Consider the following 23,252-nt stretch of genomic DNA (forward strand, 5'->3'; position numbering starts at 1 on the left):
TTTGCATGAATTTTAAAACCAGCTTGCCAAGTCCTATGGCAAACGCCACTGGAATTTTGCCTGGAATTGCACTGACTTACAGAAAAAAAATGGGGAGAAACGGATCTTCATAACATCGAGTCTTCCCACCAAACAATACAGTGTATTTTTCCGTTTATTCAGACCTTTTTATTTTCTTCAGAGTTTAGTGATTTTCTCCATGAAAACCTTGATCATCTTTTAGAGTTTACTTCTGGACACCAGTCAGTGGGATCCCTCTCTCAAGGATGTTGACTTCGGCTGGAAAAAGAAACATTCTTGACCTTGTATGACGCTCTCGTGTGAAGCTAAGCTGTCGCACTCTCAGGAGTCGTCTTCGTCTCTCCCTTGGTTCCGTGTGTTTCTTTCTTTTTTTTTTTTTAAGATGGGTGTTTTGTTTTTTTTTAAGATTTTATTTATTTGCGAGAGAGAGAATGAGAGACAGAGAGCATGAGAGGGAGGAGGGTCAGAGGGAGAAGCAGACTCCCCGCCGAGCAGGGAGCCCGATGCGGGGCTCGATCCCGGGACTCCAGGATCATGACCTGAGCCGAAGGCAGTCGCTTAACCGACTGAGCCACCCAGGCGCCCGGTTCCGTGTGTTTCTAGTTTGTTTATTTTCTTCTTCTCTGGTAGCCAGTTATGTTACTGCAGATTACGTTTTTATCTACTTTACAAATCCCATACCTCCTTTCTTTTTTCTTGACTTTCTGTATTAATCTAGACACACTTGGCAACAGCAGGAAGCCTTGTGTTTGACGGAAAGCTTCTGTTTCGCCACCAAGCATGATGTCTGCTGCAGGTTTCTGTTGTCCAGCTCTCATAGGGCTACAATTTTTTAAAATGTAATTACAAATGGTTGTTAAAAATTAACAAATGCCAAGACACCGGTTGAACCTCCGACTCTTGGTTTTAGCTCAGGTCAGGATCTCAGCACAGAGTCTGCTTGAGGTTCTCCCTCTGCATCCCAGCTCTCTCTCTCTCAAATAAATAAACCTTTAAAAAAATTATCAAATGCCTTTTTCTGTGGTTTTGGAGATGATGCCTTCTCCCCTTCGATCCACTGATGTGATGACTGGTGGTACTGGGTTCTCCTGTTTCGGACCAGCCTTCTTAGGAAACCAACCCACTGTGGTTGATTTTTTTTTTACTTTTAACACATTCCTAGAGTTAATCCGCCAACATTTATTGAGGGTTTTGCACTGATGTTTCTAAGACTGGTCTATAGCTCTCTCCGCCCATGGATTTCTCCGGCTCTCACAGCTCTGGAGCCAGGTGTCCCCTAAGATGGGCCCACGGCTCAGGTGCTTGCCGGCTGCCCTGCGGGACGAGGGCCGTCACACGCACCACAGCCTGTGATCAGCTCTTCCTCCAGTGAACACAGATGCACGTCTTCCTAAATCGGTGTGACTATGCTTTGTGTGCGTCCACCACACACTTCTGAGCTGCCCCCTCATCTTCTGCTTGGAAAGAACATTTCTCTAAACCAACGTTTAAAGACGCCTGGGTTCTCTCCAGGCTTCCCGGTTCGCTGTGTCGTACTGACGATTCTTCCCCTTCTGTCTCTGCGCACCCGCTGAGCACTTCGGAAACCCAGATCCGAACAAGGAGGAGCGGACCGGCCGTGTGGGAGGGTGTGGGCACCTGGTCTGACACTCACCTGGCAGGAGTCGACCTTGCCCTCCAGGAAGCCGGCGCACAGCATCCGGTCCGTGAGGGAGAAGTTGTAGAGGGCGCTGCAGGCCTTCTGGTCTATGATGCCCACGGACGCTCTCTGTAGAATGTCGGGCTTGGTGGCTGCGAGGAGACCCCCCACGACATGGGTTCAGCTGCGCAGGAACCTGAGACGGAGGCGCCACCCCCACCCACAGACGAAGAACCTGAGTCCCACAGGGTTGCAGGGATTTGCGTCGAGTCACATAGTGAGAAGGTGACCCCAGGTGCCTACTCGGCCTGAGACTCTCACCACCGTCCGCCCGCAGACTCCCTAGAGCCGTGGGGGGCCTGCAGGAGGCCACTCGGAGGCTCAAAGGCTAGCATGAACTCTGGGGGCTCAGACGGGCACAAGTGTCTCCAAACTTTCTCTACAAAGAGCCACAGAGCACATGCCCTTGCAGCATGAAAGCCCCGGGGACGGGCTGTAAACTGAACGGGCGGGGCCGTGGGCCAATGAAACTCGAAAATGCAGCCACGCTGGGCCCGTGGGCGGGAGTCTGCGAGCCCGGAGGAGCGGAGAGGTGAGTGGTTTGCAGGTGGTGGACCAGAGGCCCCGGCCGGGAGCTCACCGTTGCCCTCCTGCGTGTTACCCCATCCGGAGATCATGCACTTGCGGCCCACGGGGAACTTCTGGATGGCCAGGGGCAGGCACACGGGCTGGATGAACATGTTGAAACCCAGGGGCCTGGCCAGCTCCAGGACGGCCACGTCGAAGTCCAGGACACCGGGGTCATACTGGGGGTGCAGCACCAGCCTCCTGAGCTCCATCTTCACCGGGCTTCCACCAACGCCCGCGAGGGACACGGAGCCCAGGTGGGCCCGCACCAGCTCCACCTTCGTGCTGCCGACAAGGGGCCACTCAGACGCCCGCCGGCACCCCTGCGGCCCCCGGGAAGCCGGGCGGAGCTCCCCCCGCTCTGGGGACGGGTGCCAGGAGGACAGAGGGGCCACAGGGCTGCTCCCCAGTAGCGGTCCAGGCTGGGGGCAGGCGCAAGGCAGGGAGCCCTTTGGGCTTCCTTCCCTTCGTCTGTAACAAGAGTGAGCAGCCCTGGTGCTTCGGGGCATCGAACACGGACGCTGCCGCTCTTGGGAGCCCAGGGGAAGGGGCCCTCGTCCCCTCCTCTAGTTAGGCCTCCTCTGTCCCCAGAGGCCGGTTCCGCAGACTCCTCCTCCCAAGGCTGCGGCCCAGGCCGGGGCCCCCAGAACCCCTACTTCTCCTGCCTGCTCCCTCCCTGGTTTGCGGCTGGACATTCGGACCCCCTTCCTCAAGCCCGGGGCCCACCCCTGCGCACAGTGGCGGGATTGCTGGGGGCACCTGGGGATGGGGGGCGGGCCTTACTGGTTGAAGCAGTGGGCAGCCGACAGCAGCCAGCGGTCGCCCACCAGGGTCGCACCACAGAAGTGCCGGGAACCTTCCTTCAGGCTGACCTGCCAGGGCACCTCCCCAGAGGCGGCTCCCAGCCCGCCCACGATCCGCGTGGGCTTCTCCATGGCGGGCCTGGCCCCACACTCTGTGAGGAGCGAGAGAGGAGGGTCCTGGCATTGCAGCCTGCCCGCGGCGGGAGCACCGTGATCCCCGTCGTTCGGATGAAGAAACTGAGGCCGGACGTGGTGCGGCGGGGCAGGCGGGTTCAAAAGGAGATGGAGTCCTAGAGCGCCCTGGCTCCACAGACCCGCGGCCCGTGCGGTCAGGCGGAGGGGCTCGCTGCGAGGAGGGGGCGCACACAGGAGGACCTGTGGGAACCAGGGCACTACGGGACTTGGGGACAGGGAGGGGGTAGCTGACATTTAAATGGAGCAGGGTTCCAACAGGCTCAGCATCGCGGGTCTAGGGGACCATGAAGGAGGACTGGCATCCGATCTGGGTCCTTGGAGACCACAGAAGGCAGACAGACAGACATAGACCGCTGTGTCCAGAAACCCCATCTCTGCGGCTCGGCCCCAGGTTGTAATTAAGGCAGCTCCCCGGGGCCGAAGACACGGAGGTGCCCCGGGCAAGAGGGTGTGTGTGACTGGCCACTGAACGTTCCTGGGAGATTTCATGGAAGAGCTTGCAGTGGGGCAGAAAGCAGGAGGGGTCACCGCGATGCCCCGCGGAGCGTCCTCAGGGGAGGGGGCGACCGGCAAACCTGACCACTGGCTTCGCCCAGGTCTGCTCTCTTTATGGAACAACTCGCGGGAGGCAACTCTGTAAGCCGTCCGGCTGCAAACTAGTTGAGAATACAACAGAAATCTCCCGTCTACCCTGACACGGCCACAGTTAACAAGGACCGGGCCAGCTCATGCGAGCAAACAGCCCATAAAGAGATGCACAAGACGGACAGACGCACCCCGTCCCTGCACGGGAAGATCCACGTTGTGGAGATGGGAAGACACAGATTCTCCCTAAGCCGAGCTGTAACTCTAATTGTGTAAAACCGGGAACATGGAGGAGAAAGAAGCCAATCACAAAAGGACCGACGTGACTCGGCTCCTGGGAGGGAGCGGACAGCCAGTCACAGACATGGAGGCGGCCGAGGGCTGGCGGGAGGCGGGGTGAACTGTGTGTAGTGGGCACAGAGCCTCAGGTTTGCAAGATGGAAAGTTCTGGAGACTCGTTGCACAAGGTGAACATAATGCTACTGACCTGGACACGCAAGAAAGTTTAGGATGGCCCATTTTATGTGTTTGACACGGCAATTAAAAATAAAATTAAAATTAAAAAACCAGATAAGCTGATCTTGCTCTTTTCATGGAAGAGGAAGCATGCGAGTGTGTGCAGGAAAATTTGAAAAACAAAAAAGGAAGAAACGCAGGTTCTCGGATATAAGTCATCTGTGTGTGTACATTTATGTGTGGGGTGTGTCTGGAAGGATCCCTGAGTGGAATAGCTCAAAGTCACCAGCCCCCGGCTCACCCGTGAGGACATTCCATGTAGAGCCCATGCGCGGCCCGACCTGGCCGCACAGTCTGACGGATGCCGGTCCGCCTTCGCCTGTGCTCACGGCAGACATTACTAGCCCATCGCCCATCTGTTCCCCAGTACCCATCAATCCAACCCTGCAGGGAGTGGACATCTACGCCCGCCTGTGCCCCCAGCAAATACCTTGTGGCTTAGAGGCTGTCCCTGAGTCAGGAGGCGCCGTGCTGGGGCCCCGCGTGGGTCTGGCGGGGGTGTGGACCACCGGGCTCTCGGGACTGGTGGGCCGGGCAGTGCTGTGGCTGGCGGAGGTGGGAGCCACGGTGGGGGCCAGAGGCTTGCTCACCATGGTGATGGCCTCCAGGATCCAGTCCCGCAGCCTGGTCACGCGGGCATAGACCCCGGGACGCCGGGCTTCCGCACAGCCAATACCCCAGCTCACGATGCCGGCCAGGAAGAACCTGCCGGAGGGCTCCTCGCAGACCAGGGGGCCTCCTGAGTCACCCTAGGAGACAAAGGCCTGCCTTCAGAGCGTCGGGGCTCCGGCCGCAGCCAGCCCCAATCCCAGAGCTGCAGAGTCAGAGAAGGAGCCCCACCGGGGACTTCTGAGACCTGTCCGCCCACGAGCTCACAGAGCAGAGGCGGGCCAACAGTCCACATCTCAGAACCCGCTTTCTCTTCTGTAAAAAGTCAATGGGAGGGGCGCCTGGGTGGCTCAGATGGTTAAGCGTCTGCCTTCGGCTCAGGTCATGATCCCAGGGTCCTGGGATCGAGTCCCGCATCGGGCTCCCTGCTAGGCGGGGAGCCTGCTTCTCTCCCTCTGCCTCTGCCTCTCTCTCCGACTTTCATGAATAAATAAATTTTAAAAATTAAAAAAAAAAAAGTCAACAGGATGTCTAAGATCGCTTCCAGTTCCACCGCGGGCAGTTGAAGACCCACCCAAATAAACACCCCCTCCTCCCCTTAGCCCACGAGATCTGTGGGGATGTCCGTGCTCGCCGAGGCGGACAGAACGGCCCCAGCATTTCCCAGAGTGCCTGCTCTGCCTTGCACTCCTGTCTTGCAGTCCTTCCCCTTCTCTGCACACCCGGCTCACCGGGATGCTCACATTCTCAGACACACGCCCCCCTCCATCTTTCCCAACGCCTTCTCCAGGCTCCAGTCTGGATACGGCTCCCAGAGCACCTGCAGCGCTCTCTCCCTACCTTCTCCCCATCCAGCTTTAGAGGTGAGGAATGAACTTTAGAGGGATGAACTAAGAGGAAGGAAATCCGCAGCCGCGCTGAGCGTCGAGCAGGGGACGTCTCGGTGGTGGGCCGGAAGCTGTGAGGACCCCGTCCCCCTGGGCCTGGGGCAGGTGGGGCAGGTGTGGGCCGCGGGGCTCACCTGGCAGGAGTCCACCTTCCCATCCAGGTAGCCGGCACACACCATCCTGTCGGTGAGCGAGTGGCCATACAGACTTGCACACAGGCCCTGGTCCAGCAGCTCCACGGTGGCTTTCTGCAGCGTCTCTGGCTTCACCACTGCCCAGGACAGGGAGAGACTGGCAGGATGAGCCCGGAGGCTGCGGGTCGTGTCCGCTGTGACCCCGCATCCCCCGCCGGGAGGGGCTTGCTCAGCACCCAGCTCAGAACCTGGCAGAGGCCACACTCTACAAGGGCCCACCCGTAACCTTCTGGCCCAGACAGCAGAGGCACCCGAGTTAACACCCTCATCTCCCCCTGAAAACCCCTCTGCCTGAGTCTCCCTCACTAGCCCTCTGCTGGTCTGCTCGTTCTCCTCTGCAGAAAGCACTCCTTAGCCCGACACCGGCTGATTTACGGTTCATCTCTGCTGAATGTGAAATCTGATTATGTGGCCCCTCTCCTCAAACCTTCTGGGGTGATCTCGCCCCAACCTCCTGCTCAAATGAAAAAGTCCAAGTCTGACTGCTGACCCCAGGGCCTTTGCACATGCCGTTCCAGCTGCCTGGAATTTTGTCTCTACAGAATCTGCCAGCCTTCCTCCCTCATCTCCTTTTTTTTTTTTTTAATTTTTTTTTAAAGATTTTATTTATTTGTGAGAGAGAGAATGAGAGACAGAGAGCATAAGAGGGAGGAGGGTCAGAGGGAGAAGCAGACTCCCCGCCGAGCAGGAAGCCTGATGCGGGACTCGATCCCGGGACTCCAGGATCATGACCTGAGCCAAAGGCAGTCGCTTAACCAACTGAGCCACCCAGGTGCCCCCTCATCTCCTTTCTTAAGAAGCCCCTCCTGACCACCTATTTAAAGCTGCAGCCCCCACCCCATGCCTACCTTACTTTCCTCCACTGTGTCCATCCCCATCTGCCATCTTTACAACCTACTTCCCTCTAGAGCTGTGCTGTCCAGAACGGTAGCCACTGGCCACATGTGGCTACTTAAATGCAGATCTAAATGCGTTCAAATGAAATAAAACGCACAACTCAGTTTCTCAGCCGCACGGGCCACGCTGCAGGGGGCTGGTGTCTCCTGCAGCAGGGGACACAGCCCTAGTAAAGCACGGCCGTCCCAAGGAAAGTGCTCTTGGATGGTGCTGGTCTGGGCTGAGCCCCACGCAGGGAGACTGTTCTGCTTCCTGCCCAGTCCCCTGGACCAGCGCTCGGTGAGCTGGGGAGGCTCAAATGTGTCTGGATCGTCTTCCCTCCTAATTAGGTCCATGTGGCCAATACCTTTCCTTTTCAGAAGATGTAAAAATCACCCAGCATTCTTTCTTTCGTGTCAGGTAAAAAGAGACCCGGGAAAACCCCAGAACACAGGCAGTGGGCCCTGCGAGGGAGGTCAGCCACGGTGGATCCCCAGACCCTTCATGCTGGGTAGAGCTGCCCCCGAACCTGGGGGCCCTAGGTCATCCCCCACTCCCTGCACTATCCATGAAAACCCACACAGCCACTGAGCTGAGCTGGGGCTAGTGGCTGTGTTGGACAGTTTGCTCTAGAACGTTCTAGATGGCGTCATCCAATAGAACTTTCCGCGACACTGGGAATTCTCGCTGCAGGACGCCCTCCTGTTCCCTGAGGCTCTGCCTCCTCCAGCAGGCCAGACCCGCGGCGTCTCTGTCCTGGGGCCTTCCCTACAGCTGTCCCCCAGCCCATTTCGGTTTCCCCATGACATCCCATCACATGAAAGGCGGCTCTCATCCGAGGCAGTTCCGTTTTGTGAAGTCACCGCGAACCCCAAATTAGCGAGTAGGAAGCATGGCCTCTGGAGGATCACGGGACAGGAGGACACGAGCCTCTGGTCCCAACATTTTCGAGAACCGACCGCTACATAACCTCCTGTTACACGTGCTTCTGTCTAAACGCGCCATAGTTAACGCACACCCTTGAGTCCTTCACCTGAACGCGAGTCAGGGGCGCTGTCGCTCACCCCTGACGGCAGGTATCTGACGCGCGCTCCTCACCAGGCACGCCCCCGCCTCCCCGGCCGGCACCCCATCTGTACTCTCGGGGCCCTTTTAGAAATCACCCTCAGAATGCACCAAAAGGCAAAAAAGGACACTGGTTTCTGGTCGGAGCTGAAACAGTAGGTGCCAATGACCACGAGATCACCCCGAGGGCCCGTCTGGGGCTGTGAACACCCCCCACTGGGCAGGTGCGCTCAGAGCACAGGATCAGGACAGCGGGGTGGGCTGTTTGGACCCCCCGCGCCGCGGCCCAGCCGCCGAGCGCAGCACTTACGGAAGTCCTCCCTGAGGTAGCCCCAGCCGGAGATCAGGCACCTCCTCCGGGGCGGGAAGACGTGCGTGGCTGCGGGGAGGCACACGGGCTGGACGTGCCTGCCGAAGGGCAGGGGCCTGTCCAGCTGCAGGACCGCCACGTCGAAGTCGGCCGTGTCCGCGTTGTAGAGCGGGTGCGGGAGGATGCGGGCCACGCGCGCCCGCACCGTGCTGGCCTCGGCCCCGCTGAGGTACGTCGTGCCCGCGTAGGCCACCCACTCTCTCGGGTCTTGGAACCTGCAGGACAGACGGACCGCAGCTCAGAGGCCCACCCACGGGACAGGCGGCAGCGGGAGGCGAAGGAGGCACTCTCCCGGGGGGGCGAGCGTTAAGGGGGCGCCCCGAAACCCAATCATCACAACCGGTGTTTCCACGCAACGTTGTCAAAAGTGAACATAAATGCAAAAGAAATCCATCCTGGGCGCCTGGGTGGCTCAGTTGGTTAAGCGACTGCCTTCGGCTCAGGTCATGATCCTGGAGTCCCGGGATCGAGTCCCGCATCGGGCTCCCTGCTCGGCAGGGAGTCTGCTTCTCCCTCTGACCCTCCTCCCTCTCATGCTCTCTGTCTCTCATTCTCTCTCTCACAAATAAATAAAAAAAAATAAAAATAAAAAATAATTAAAAATAAATTTATTAAAAAAAAAAAAGAAATCCATCCTGCCCCAAGGATCAACACTCTTGGCAAAGACAGATCTGGGTACGAAATGTTAAGGGGGCGCCAGAAACCACAGACCAGGCAGCAAAACACCCGAACGAATGCAAAAGGCCCACGGTGAACAAAGCAGGGACTTCTGACGTAAGCACGGGGTCGGGCTGTGCTGGCTCCGCTCACCTCCCTCGCCTTCCCCGAGCCCGCGCCCGTCAGCTCTGGTCTCGACTTCAGAGCTGGATATTCCGTTCATTGTTGATTTTTTTTCTTTGCACTCATTTTGATTTTTTTGCAACACGACATGAAGATATTACTCGTCACGATGTCTGTTCCTGGCGACCCCCTACATTTCGCCCCCCGCCCCCCGGCGAGGGCCTCGCTCTCCTCACCCTAAGCCCAGCCCTGCGAGGCCCCTCATGGGCCCCACAGTCAGTCAAGGAACAGTACACTTCCCGGCAGAAACACGGGACGAGGCTGGGTTCTGTTTCACAAAGCCCTCCCCTCTTCGCCCACCCTCTCTCGGTATCTTTAAGAACTCAGCTCAAGGCCAAAACTCTTACTGCCTTAAAAATGGTTCAAATAGTAAATTTTACGTTATCTGTATTATATCAGAGTAAAAAAGAAGAAAACAAAGGTAGCTGTAACAGGCCCTCGGGACAACTGGGGCAAGCCGGACGCGGACGGGACGCTGGCGGACGGCATGTGGCCGGACCTTCCCTCGGCGGTGCGGGCGTGGGACGGCATTACGGGCGTGCGGGGGACCGTCCCTTATTTGTGCAGACATGAGCAGCAGGGCCAGAGGGGTATCAAACGGTTGGCAAAGAAAGGTGCGCACACGGATGCACGTAAAGGCCCAGATACAGGGCAGGCAGCAGGAACCAGCGCTAACACGGCAAAACGCGATCCCTCGCCGAGATCAGGGAACAGGTACACAGGTTTGGCTCTACTGTTTCTACCGCTTCTGTCTGCTTAAACACTGCCGTGATAACACATGGGAGGAATAAAACTTCAAGTGGAAAACCCCCAACTCCTGCTGTCCTGAGCTGTCCCTGTTTCTGACGTCTGTCCCCCGGACCGTCACCCCGAGGCAGACAGCAGGTTGCACTCGGGCTCACCGGCATCCCACGGGGTGGTCAGTGGGCAGTGGTCTCTCTGAGGAGCCCAGGATGCTGCTGCCCTGCCCGCTCCCCAGGACTCCTCAGACTGCAGCAACCAAACAGCAGTGCCTGGTGCAGGGGCTTCTAGAACCTTCTCCCACCTTTGACCAGCTCCATTCTGGGATCAGCCACTCTGGTTCGTTAAAGACCCTGACCATCCTCAACGACGACAAGCAACAACCCGGTTCAAAAATGGGCGAAGGGGGCGCCTGGGTGGCTCAGTTGGTTGAGCGACTGCCTTCGGCTCAGGTCATGATCCTGGAGTCCCGGGACCGAGTCCCGCATCGGGCTCCCTGCTCAGCGGGGAGTCTGCTTCTCCCTCTGACCCTCCTCCCTCTCATGCTGTCTCTCATTCTCTCTGTCTCAAATAAATAAATAAAATCTTAAAAAAAAAAAAATGGGCGAAGGACGTGAACAGACATTTCTCGGAAGAAGACCTACAAATGGACGCTCCACGTCACTGGCCGTCAGGGAACGCAAACCATGACCGCAGTGTGACCCCACTAAGACAGCTCAACAGTAACAAGCGTTGGTGAGGATGTGGGGAACCTGGAGCCTCCCACACGGCTGGCAGTGGCGGGAAACCGTGCAGCCCCCATGGGAAACTGGAGGGTCCTCAAAGGGTTAAACACGGAATTACCGGACAACCCGGCAATCCCACTTCTGAGTCTATACCCAGAAGAACTGAAAGAAGAGTCCTGAAGAGATGTTTGCACACCCCTGTTCACAGCAGCAGGATTCACGGTGGCCAAGAGGTGGGAACAGCCCGTATCTAGCAACAGATGAGTAGATACACAGAATGTGGTATATCCACGTAATGGAACGTCATTATTCAGCCTGAAGAAGAAAGGAAGGGACCCTGACACCTGACACGACTTGGAGGGACCCTGAGGACACTGGGCTCAGTGAGAGGAGCCAGACCCGGAAGGACACATCCTGCAGGACCCCACTCCCAGGAGGTCCCCAGAGGAGTCCCGTCCACACAGACAGAGAGGAGAGGGTGGGAGCCGGGGCTGGGGCAGGGGGTGGGGAGTCCGTGCTTTGTGGGGACAGAGTCTCCGTGTGGGGAGATGGAACGTTCTGGAGACGGAGGGTGGGGGTGGGGAGTCCGTGCTTCGTGGGGACAGAGTCTCCGTGTGGGGAGATGGAACGTTCTGGAGACGGAGGGTGGGGGTGGGGAGTCCGTGCTTCACGGGGACAGAGTTTCAGTTTAGGGAGATGGAATGTTCTGGAGACGGAGGGTGGGGGTGGTCGCATGATGGTGTGAGTGGGCTTCATGCCGCTGAATTCTAATGGCTAAAGTGGTAAATTCGTGTTATGTAAATTTTACCATGATTTTGAAAATAAAAATAACAAGAACACATTCAGATTCAACAACAAAAGAGAAAGAAGGAAAGGAAAAGAAGAGAGCTCCACAGGGCTCTGTGGACCCAGGAGAGGTGGCGCTCCCAGAGTGGAAGGAAGGTGGGACCGAGGGGTGTGGGGCTCACTCGTTGAAGCAGTGGGCTGCAGACACCAGCCACCGGGCCCCGACGATGGCAGCCCCACAGAAGTGCTCATTGTTCTCTCGAAGGCTGACTTGCCACGGGAACTCCCCGGGGGACGCTTCCATGCCGCCCACGATCCGGCCGGCTGTCTTCCAGCCGGGCTGTAGACCGCAGTCTGCAAGACAGAGGTCACCAACCAGGAGCCCCAGAGGCAGGGCCGTGACCGAGCTCCCAGCACGTCCATGCGGAATCTCTCATCCCCCGGCCCTCTTGTTGAAACACCTGCTCTAAATCCCTTGCACTTGGCTTTGCTGACTCCTTTGGGGTCTCCCTGTCCCCTCCTGCCCCATCTCCAGCTACCCGACAAAGGTCAAACACCCAAAGACTGCCTGCACCAGGAAGTGGCCGAGAACGCCTTCAACCAGGAACCCTTTTTCCGCCTCGAGCACAGGTGGCCTTCATGCAACTTTGACTTCGCCGTATGACATCTGTCATATGGTTCCTGGCCAAAGGCTAGGTCCGGGTAGGAACTCCACACTTCTGACTTAATTTGGGGTTGTGCTAACTCATAAACCAAAGGTCCAACACCTTGCTTTCTTGTGTTTCTACCTGTCTAGCGGGCATTTTCCTCCTTTTCCTCCCCGCCACGGGCCCCTCCTGATGTCTCTACCGCAGCTCATGTTGCCATGCAGTAAACAGTGAACTCAGCAGCCCCAGACTGTCCAAACATTGCACATTTCAAAGGTCGGCCCTTGACCACCTCCGGGGAGGAGCTAAGGCCCTGGAATGTTGCATGATAAGAGCAGCTCTGTCTACCTGGGGCATTAGGTCGCCCAGAAAGTTTATGCTACAGTGTGACTGATGGCCTTGGGCCATGTGGAATCCGCTTGACCTCTGGAGGGGCTGCAAACTAAGTGTTATGGGCTGAGTTGCAACCCCTGAAAAGATGTTGAAATTTTAACCCCCAGTACCTGTGAATGTGATTTATTTGGAAATAGGGTCTTCACAGATGATCCAAGTAAGATGAAGTCATGAGTGAGGGCCCTAAATCCAATTACTGGTGTCCTCCTGAAAAGGGGAAACTTGAACACAGACTTGCACACGAGAAGGCCATGTGAACATGACAGCAGAGATCTGGATGACACTTCTACAAGCCAAGGAATGCCAGGCATCCAAAAAACCCCAGAAGCTGGGAGAGAAACAGGAAACAGATTCTCCACCAGCTCAGGAGGAACCAGACCCTCGGACACCTTGACCTCGGGCCTCCAGCCCCGCGCATTGTGACAGGGGACATTTCCACTGTTTTGGCCACTCCGTTTACGGCACTTCGTTCTGGCAGCTCTGGGACTCTGTGCGGTGTTACATAGCCATGTGACCAACCCCCAGGACAGACCCTGGACACAAGGCTGCCCTAAGTTGGAAACACTTTGTGTGGTCTGTCACATGCTGCTGCTGGGACAGTTAGTTCAGGGCCAGGAGAGGGCAGCGGGAAACTTGCTCACTTCCGGTCTTGCCCACACTGCTCTGTGCGCCTTTTCCTTTGATGGCTTTTTCCCTGGAAGAAGCTGTAACCGTGCAGAGAACACCTGAGTTCTGAGAGTCCTTCCAGTGAATCACTGACCTTGAGGGGGGCCTTGCTCAATCGGCCTCCACAGACCGTCCTTCACATCAGGTGCCACACGCTACAAATGTCTCCTTCACCATGTATTTTGCAAGTTTCAAAATTCTCATACATGCATCTTTTTGTGAAATGCTATGTCTCAATTTAGTCCACTTTTATGTCCTTCAGTGAAGTTTTATAATTCTGTGTAACGTTATAGGCTTGATATGTTTATTTTTTGCTGCTATTGATCACAACTGGGATTTTTTGCCTTTTACCCTCTGATCTGTTTTTCCTTGTATAAAGCACAGCAACAGCTTTTCTTTGTGTTGATGTTCATCTTACTCTCGTCTCAGTGTTGAACGGTCTTATTTTCTAACAGCTGGTTAGTCAATTTATTAATTCATTTATATAGACAATCACATCCACTGCACATTAGGATTGTTTTCCCCCTTCCTTTCCACGCTTAAACTGCTGCCCTTACCCTATTGTGTGGGCTAGCATTGCTAGAAAATGTTGGCTACTCTTACAGCACTTTAATTGTAAGATGCCCTTGCCCAAATCCCACTGCATATAGGACAGAGCTCCAGGTCCTGGCATCTGAGGCTTCCCACAGTCTGGTGAGGACCTGTCTGTTCAGCCATATCATGGGTGCCCAGCCACCCCCCGCCCCCTGCTTTCCTCAGCCCAGCTACAGTGAATACTGGGCCCATATGTAACGTGCACAGTGGGCCAGAGAGCAGAGCCAGCAGCTGACCCTGGAAAGGGACATGGCCCAGAGACCGGCCAGATACGAGACTGACCACAGTGGGCCTCATCAGATCCATCGGAGCAATCCACTCGGTCGTCACACTCCGGGTTCACTTTGGTCACACACTGGCTGTTCTGGCAGGAAAAGGTGTTCCCTGGACAGTGACCTGAGGGCAAAAAAGAACCAAGTTCCTGATCCCCGCTCCATCTCTCCTGCCTGCAGTAAGATGCCACCGTCTACTCAGAGCCTCTAGAGCATGAAAAACATTTCTTTTTTACTTTTTTAGCCCTGAACGTTTCTGAAATAATTTTCTCAGAATTAGTATGGAGACATAATAAGAACGTCGGTCAGCATGAAGACCAGGGCTATGCAACGGAAATGTAGGCACAGCACATGGACTCCCACATCTTCCAGCACCCACGATTTTCTAAAGCAAGATACAGGTGAAACTGAACGTTTCAAGTTGTGGTAAAACACGTACAACTTAAAGTTTACCACACTAACCATTTTAAGTATACAGTTCACATTTGGGGCCGGACTGTTCTCTGTGGGGGTTGAGCAGCCCTCCTGGTCCTACCCACTCGATGCCAGGAGCCCCCACTCCTTACAACCACAGATGTCCCCGGACGCTACCCAGAGTCCCCTGGGGCCTGGATCACCCCTAGTTGAGGACTGTGTGGCACCCACTCTTTTTTTTTTCCAAACTGTCTGTTTTTGTCTTTTAAAGGCAGATTTCCAGGGCGCCTGGGTGGCTCAGTTGGTTGAGCGACTGCCTTCGGCTCAGGTCATGATCCTGGAGTCCCTGGATCGAGTCCCGCATCGGGCTCCCTCCTCGGCGGGGAGTCTGCTCGTCCTCTGACCCTATCCCCTCTCATGTGTTCTCTCTCTCTCATTCTCTCTCTCTCAAATAAATAAATAAAATCTTAAAAAAAAAAATAAAGGCAGATTTCCACCACTTTTCAAAAAAAATTGTTACTGTTTTCCCTCACTCGTGTTTGGTCATGTGTAATTCAAAGTGTCTCGTCTTTTTTTTTTTTTTTTTTAGATTTTTTAATTTTTATTTATTTATTTGACAGAGAGAGACACAGCGAGAGAGGGAACACAAGCAGGGGGAGTGGGGGAGGGAGAAGCAGGCCTCCCGCAGAGCAGGGAGCCAGATGCGGGGCTCAATCCCAGGACCCCGGGATCATGACCTGAGCTGAAGGCAGACGCTTAACGACTGAGCCACCCAGGCACCCCTCAAAGTGTCTCGTCTTTAAGTCCTCTGCCCACACAGGACTATGACTCTATCCCCTCCCGGCCCCCTGGAGGAGACTGCTGTGCAGAAGTAGTATTTACTGCATTCGAGGGACTCCTTTGTGTACTGGAAAGAAGTCTTGGGAAACCTCTCCTCATGACTGCCATCGGAGAAACTCGGCAGAGGGCAGGGAGCTCCATGGGAGAGGGTAGGACATACCTGCTGATTTTAAGTCTCTTTCTGTCAGTGGCCCTTTCTGACTTCCTGCAGTGAAACAGACAAGAGAGAGAAGCTCACTCCGCGAGTTCCGCAGTTCTTTGAAAACACTGGATTGCAAAGCCAAGAGCTGCACTGTGCACCGTGGGAGCCCCTTACATTCTAACTTAAGTCAATTTAAGATGAAATCAGATGAAACAATCTCTTGCTTGGCCACTGGCTGCGTGACGTGCGCTCCAGAGCCACATGGGGCTGGTGGTCACCTCAGTGGGCTGTGCAGGCAGGAAACGGGAGAATTCAATTAGCACTGATATAGAGGTTACTAAGAGTCCACTAACATGTCAGGGTAGGTGGGGAAGGACCATAAATGTCCTGCAGGGCAGGGTCAAGGCCACCAGATTTTAACTTGATGACACACTGAACTCACGTCTGGCTCTCCTCACGATGCACCGCATCATCAGGTTTTATGTGAAGTTTCTGGTACATGATAGGGAATCTGCATCATCAGATTTTAGGGCACAGCATTTACTCTTATTCCTATACCAAGGTTGGCAAACCGGCTGTGGGCCACATGCAGCCCACCATTTGATTCTATAAATAAAGTTTTATCAATACACAACTGTGCCCATTTGTTTATGTTCTGTCTTTAACCCTCCTGTTACAACAGCAGAGTTGAGTAGTCTCGACAGAGATCCAATGGGCTGCAAAGACAAAAGCATTTACACTCTGGCCATCTGCAGGTCGCTCTTACCTGCTCCGTACCCCTGAGGGAAAAGTATTGTGCACGAGTTAACTTTTCATCAGAGGGAACAACTGTGGGAAACCTGAAGTTTACTGCAACTTTCAACGGTCTCGTCTCCCACAGCCGCCTCCTAATTCCTCCAGTGTCTGTTGCCTACTTGCCTGTGAGCTCAGCGGACATGATGGTGCCGTGGGCAGCCAGGGGGATACCATGCCCCTGCAGCCTTGCTCTGAGTCCCTGCTGCAATAGATCCTCCTCCAGGCCCAGGCTCAGTGGCTGCAGGGCTTGCAGCAAGAAGTGGAGCCGGAAATGCACGAAGACACTGGAATTCCCATCCCTGCAGGTAGGAGAGAAGCCCTTGGAGAGGGAGGGCTCCTGCTGGAATCTTCTGGAATCTCTTGGGTGTCCACCAGGCTTGCTTCACCCGGAGGAGGCCCTGACTCACCTGTAACCTAGCACGGTACAGCCCACACAGCTGGCCTCCAACTCTGTCTTCTGGAAGCTGCTCACAAACTGCAACAGAAACAACAGTGGTACACGTGGAGGCCATGGAGTAGGCGCCCGCCCCGCGGGGACCTGCCGCGTGCTCGCAGAGCTGGAGGCACGGAAAATGCCTCTTCTCACACCCAGTACACACAGAGTCACAGAGCTGTGTAAATGACAGGGAAAGGGCACTTGGAAGTTACTTGGATGAAAATACTGCCCTATCAGCAGATGGATGGATAAAATGTGGTCCATCCACATGAACAGGAACAAGGTGCCCACACGCGCGGCCCCGGGGACGGACCCTGAGCCCACGACGCTCAGGGAGGGAACCAGACACGGAAGGCCACACGGGGTGTGAGTCCACATGGCTGACACGTCCAGAACGGGCTCATCCACGGACGGGAAGGGGGCTCGTGGGGGCCGGGGGCTGGGGAGTGATGGCTAATGGAGATCAGGTTGCTTTGGGAGTGATGGAATGTTCTGGAACTAGACAGAGGTGATGGTTGCATAATTTTGTGAATACACAAAATGCCAGAATTGTTCACTTTAAAAATGGTTAATTTGGGGGCTCCTAGCTGGCTCAGTCGGTAGAGCATCTGACTTTTTTTTTTTTAATATTTTATTTATTTATTTGAGAGAGAGAGAATGAGAGAGAGAGAACACATGAGAGGGGATAGGGTCAGAGGACGAAGCAGACTCCCTGCCGAGCAGGGAGCCCGATGCGGGACTCGATCCAGGGACTCCAGGACCATGACCTGAGCCGAAGGCAGTCGCTTAACCAACTGAGCCACCCAGGCGCCCAGAGCATCTGACTTTTTAAAAGATTTATTTGACAGAGAGAGCAAGCGAGCACAAGCAGGAGTGGCAGAGGGAGAAGCAGGCTCCCCGCGGAGCAGGGAGCCCGATGCGGCGCTCGATCCCAGGACCCCGAGATCATGACCTGAGCTGAAGGCAGACACTTAACGACTGAGCCACCCAGGCACCCCGAGCATTTGACTCTTGATTTTGCGGTTGTGAGTTCGAGCCCCACATCGGGCGAAGAGATCACTTAATAAAACTTTTTAAAAAATGGTTATTTTACATGAATTTTACATTAAGAAAATCCTGCTTTGCGCAAACAGATGCTACTAGAACTTGCTTATCCTCCGTGTGGCGTTCAGGTGACTACTGTCCACTTCTCCTAGGACTGTCTCAGGTTTAGCACTGAAGGGTTCCTGTCCTGGGAACTGGGATGGGTGTTGTTCCAGGTGCAGCACCAAGGCTGGGGGTTCCTGAGAGTCCCCTTGGCACCTCATGTGACCTATGCCTAGGGTGACAAGATGTCCCAATTTACCTGCTCTTCCAGTGGAGTTACTAACGGTGTCCCTGCTCATGGTCAGTGTTCTGTCACCAGGCCTGCTTCTTAAGCTCACAATACACAGTTCTCCCTCCTAAAATTCCCTCCAACCTGTTTTTCTTATTTCTACTCTCCAAGTCCGTGTCCCTATTGCCCGCATTCAGACCTGCTGGCCCACAGAACAGTCCACAAATTTCAGCAAGTATCCTCCACCTGCCTGCCCCACGTGCCAGCCACCGGTCACACACGGCTACTGAGCTTCTGAAACACGGCTGCTACTATGAAGGAACTGGTTTCTACATTTTAGTTAGTTCACGCTTAAATTCTAAAACAGATACTCCAGTTGCCAGAAAATTCTTAAGTATATTCGGAGCAACTTGCATATGTAAATGTTATGGAATCTACGTATCAATCAGGTATTCCTGATAAAAACTTAGCATCCATATCGAGATGTGAGTGCAAAATGCACACTGGGTTTTGAAGACTCAATGCAAAAAAGAAAAAAGAATACGAAACGTCTCCTCAATACCTACTTTATGTCGATGACACGAAAGGATAATACTCTGGATGTTCTGGGTTAAATATATTATTAAAATTAAATTTACCTGTTTTCTTTTTTTTAAGAATTTATTTATTTTAATTTTATTCATTTGACAGAGAGAAAGACAGCAAGAGAGGGAACACAAGCAGGGGGAGTGGGAGAGGGAGAAGCAGGCTTCCCGCCGAGCAGGGAGCCCGATGCGGGGCTCGATGCGGGGGCTCCATCCCAGGATCCTGGGATCATGACCCGAGCCCAAGGCAGACGCTTAACAACTGAGCCACCCAGGCACCCCGTTTTTTCCTTAATGTAGCTGCTAGAAAATTTTAAATTATGCATGGGGCTTGTTTTATTCTTTTGGACAATGCTTGAGGATGTGGGACTGAGATTAGGAAGCGAACACCCACGGGCCAAATTCAAGTCATTGCCTGTGTTTGTATAGTTCAGAAACTAAGAATGGCGTTTCCATTTTTAAATGGTTGGAGAAAATAAAAAGAAAAATAGTATTTCATGTCACATGGAGATTATTTGAAATGTGTTATTTCACATTTTTTTAAGATTTTGTTTATTTGAGAGAGAGACACAGCGAGAGAGGGAACACAAGCAGGGGGAGTGGGAGAGGGAGAAGCAGGCTTTCTGCTGAACAGGGAGCCCGATGCAGGGCTCGATCCCAGGGCCCCAGGATCATGACCTGAGCTGAAGGCAGGCGCTTAACGACTGAGCCACCCAGGCGCCCCCACAAATAAAGTTTTATTGGCACAGAGCCACACCCGCTCATTCACCCGTCCCCTGTGGCACCTCTCAAGATGCCTCAGGCCAAGCTGAGTAGTTGGGCCGGTGAGTGTCTGGCCCGAGATGCCAAAGATCTTGCCTGTCTGGCCTTAGAGGACAAGTGTGCTGACCCCGGTGTGGACGGTGATGACTCAGCAATGTCGCCCTGCTTTTCTCATGTCTTACCACACAGCCTCCTGGCCACAGGCAGAGGGCTCCTTTCAAACTGTGACTCCTCACCTAGCGACCCTCCTGCTTCTCTGAGAATGAAATTTAGAATATATTAAGTTGAGATATAATTCACCTAACTTACAACTTACCTTTTAAGAGTGTACAGCCAGATGGGTTTTAGTGCATTCACAGAATTTTGCACCATCACCGCAACCAGTTTTCGAACATTCCATCACCCCAAAAGAAACCCTGTCCCCATCAGCTGTCACTCCCCAGCCCCGGCCCCAGGAGCGCCCTTCCCGTCCGCGGATGAGCCTGTTCCGGACGTGTCACCCACGTGGACTCACACCCCGTGTGGCCTTCTGTGTCTGGTTCCCTCCCTGAGCGTCGTGGGCTCGGGGTCCATCCCGGGGCCGCACGTGTGGACGCCTCGCTCCCGCCCGCGGCCGAGGGACGCTCCCGTGCGTGGGTGGACCTCCTTGCATTTATCCATTCACCCATCAATGGGCATTTGGGTGTTTCCACTTTTTGGCTCTTAGGAGTCCTGTTGCTGTGGACATGGGAGTGAGGGCTTTCCGTGTGGACGTGAACTTTCATTTCTCTTGGGTGGACACCTACACACACAATTGCTGGACCCTATGGAAACCGTTTGACCTGACCGACTGCCTGCCTGCTTCCACAGCGGCTGCCCTCTTTCAGGTTCCCACCAGCCCTGTGTGCGGGTTCTGATCTCACCAATGGACTAAAACTTATAACCTTTTGACGTTCCTACGAGCCCAGCAGGGGTCAGTCCCCACCGATGCCGCCCTGCCCTGCATCCCAGAGCCCACCAGCACCGGCCACGGCAGCCTCGTCCTCTTGGCCCCGCGTGCCCTCTTCCCTGCCTCAGTGCCTGCCTGGGCGTCCCCCCTGCTCTGCTCGCCCGGACACAGCCCCTGGCTGCCCTCACCAGCCTTTCCAGAGTGGGCGTCAGCGTGCGGTAGTACTCTGAGGTCTCTTGCTGCAAGCTGCGGGCATACTGGACCCCTTGCAGCTCAGCCGTGTGCTCCACGTCGACACCCTGTGTAGAGAGGGAGGCTGCGGACAAGACCAGGGCCCCGTGAGAGAGCCCCACCTTCGGGGTCAGGGTGCACTTAAGTCAGCCCCAAAGGCCCCCAGCCACCCAGGGGCCATCGCCCCAACAACCAGCTGGTGGGCCGACTTCCTGGGGGCCCTGAGTGGTCATCAACAGTGCCCCGTCACCTCTCACACACGTTCTGGGCTCGATGACGGACTCTATGATCACCCACCTCAAGGCGCCCAGACGTCCCTGGTGTTTTGAGGACGGGACTGGCTCCTGCTCACCCGTCTCACCAGGTGTGCCTGGCTCAGGGCCTGAAGCTGGCTTCCGCCCAAAGTGGCTGAAATGGCCTCAGAAGACCCTCCCTCCAATTTGGAGCAATTCCCACCTGATGCCACAGGGGCCTGATCCCAGCCACAACCCCGGGCCAGTCTCATGATGCCACCCTGTGAAAGAACACAGGTTTCCAACTGCTGGAAACGCGGCGTCAGAAGCAACAGCAAAGACTCAGACCCATAAACACGGGTGGGGAGGGGCAGAGCGGGTGCAGAGGAGTGGGGGTGCGGCAGGGATCCTGCAGGAGGGCCACGTGGCGTGGGCAGCGGGCGAGCCCAGCACAGCTGCGGACTTGTCCAACCATGTGCCGTGACCCACGCCTGCTCTGCTCCAGTCACAAAAGTACACAATACCCAAGACTAAGAGTCACAAAAAGTCTTAAAATGAAGACTACGATAGCGACCACTGAAAACGTGGGTTCCTGTCGAAAATACGTTAGAACTCACAAAATGACACACTAGCAAAAAAATGACCCTAATTACGATATTAAAAAAAAAAAAATGAGGGCGCCTGTGTGGCTCAGTCGGTTAAGCGACTGCCTTCGGCTCAGGTCATGATCCTGGAGTCCCGGGATCGAGTCCCGCATCGGGCTCCCTGCTCAGCGGGGAGTCTGCTTCTCCCTCTCCCACTCCCCCTGCTTGTGTTCCTGCTCTCACTCTCTCTCTCTCTCTGTCAAATAAATAAATAAAATCTTTAAAAAAAAAAAATGAAAGTAGCGGCCACATAAACCGTAAAAGCTGGGTCCCAATTCTATGTATTGTGAATGAATATTCGTCTAGGTAGATATTTAGATCTTTATTTATTCAATATGGTAGAATACACGTTCGGAGCCAATTCCAAACACAGTTTGACTTCTCATTTGAGAAGCTAACAACAGAAACGAGCATCCTGTTGTGGAGACCAAAGCGTTTATGCTCCGTATCCCAACTAAGCCTTTCTTCCCCCCCCCCCCAAAGTAATCACTACACCCAACATGGGACCTGAATTCACAACCCCAAGATCAAGAATTGCTCGCTCCACGGACTGAGCCCACTGGGCTCCCCCCAACTAAGCCTGTTGTCCCTCTGAAATAATGACAGACCCACAGGAAGCTCAGAAATAGCCGGGAGGTCCTGTGTCCCCGATGCCCAGCTTCCCTCAAGGCTAACATCGCCAACTAAAATTCTGAGCTGGGAGAAGGGGATACATTTTAATTTTAATTGAACAAAAATTTTAAAACTGTGTAAATGTTCCTTAAAGGCTTCCTTAGTTTCAGGGGTCCTGATGGGGATTGTATTTATGTTGTTCTCAGCATGTGTGCGTGCTTCCAGGACGCCCCTGCCTCCCCCTAGTGTGAGGACATTCGCACATGTGCGTGCGCGAACACACGCTCACACAGGCCCACCCACAGCACAAACTTTCCTGCATTTGATGCCCACAGCCATTAGTGGGCCTCTGCCAGTTATGCCAGGCTGCGAGGTACCCCAGATGTTCCATAAATACGTACAGAAAGAGGGCACGTTCTGCATGGAGCACTGGGCGTTACACACAAACAATGAATCACGGATCACCACATCAAAAACCAATGATGTATTCTATGGTGACTAACGTGAAATAAAATAAAAATTTTTAAAAATACGTAACAAGGGGCGCCTGGGTGGCTCAGTCGTTGAGCGCCTGCCTTCGGCTCAGGTCATGATCCCAGCATTCTGGGATCGAGCCCCGCATCGGGCTCCCCGCTAGGCGGGAAGCCTGCCTCTCTCCCCTCCACTCCCCCTGCCTGTGCTCCTCTCTCACTGTGTCTCTCTCTGTCAAATAAATAAATAAAATCTTTAAAAAAGGGCGCCTGGGTGGCTCAGTCGGTTAGGCGACTGCCTTTGGCTCAGGTCATGATCCTGGAGTCCCGGGATCGAGTCCCACATTGGGCTCCCTGCTCGGCGGGGAGGCTGCTTCTCCCTCTGACCCTCCTCCCTCTCATGCTCTGTCTCTCATTCTCTCTGTCTCAAATAAATGAATAAAATCTTTAAAAAAAAAAAAATCTTAAAAAAAAAATTAAAAAATACGTAACAAATAGACATACGTACTCCATATAAAAATCAAAGAAACCCATGCAGAATTGCCAACTTACTGTTTTGCCACAAGAGAACATTTTCTCGCAAACTGCCACTTACTATCATTATTTCATGAATGAAAGGTGACCTTCACATCCCCAAATAAAACTGTAGGAAGCTTATCGGCTCAGAATAGGCCTGTTCCAGAGCACTGCTGCCCAGAACTTCCTGTGATGACAGAATGTTCTAGATGTGCACTGTCCAGTGCGGTGTCCATGAGCTGCCCATGCAGGTGGCTGGTGGGGACGAGGAACTGACTT

The 23,252-nt window shown here is 54.4% G+C and overlaps 1 protein-coding gene across 1 annotated transcript in view; it reads right to left on the reverse strand.

Annotated features, from left to right (window-relative positions):
• The window catches only part of TMPRSS9 (transmembrane serine protease 9), a 53,654-nt gene that overhangs the window by 7,913 nt on the left and 22,489 nt on the right, over positions 1-23,252 (reverse strand). The window contains 12 exon segments of the mRNA XM_045863396.3: positions 1,676-1,812; positions 2,301-2,572; positions 3,071-3,242; positions 4,817-5,135; positions 6,017-6,153; positions 8,328-8,602; positions 11,662-11,833; positions 14,062-14,175; positions 15,466-15,506; positions 16,362-16,541; positions 16,650-16,717; positions 20,456-20,583. Of these exon segments, the coding sequence (XP_045719352.2) occupies positions 1,676-1,812; positions 2,301-2,572; positions 3,071-3,242; positions 4,817-5,135; positions 6,017-6,153; positions 8,328-8,602; positions 11,662-11,833; positions 14,062-14,175; positions 15,466-15,506; positions 16,362-16,541; positions 16,650-16,717; positions 20,456-20,583 (2,015 nt within the window).

This window comes from Mirounga angustirostris, unplaced genomic scaffold, assembly GCF_029215605.1.
Source record: "Mirounga angustirostris isolate CCGP_5_RB_7025 unplaced genomic scaffold, mMirAng1.0.hap1 SCAF_1, whole genome shotgun sequence".
Classification (NCBI taxonomy): Eukaryota; Metazoa; Chordata; class Mammalia; order Carnivora; family Phocidae; genus Mirounga; species Mirounga angustirostris.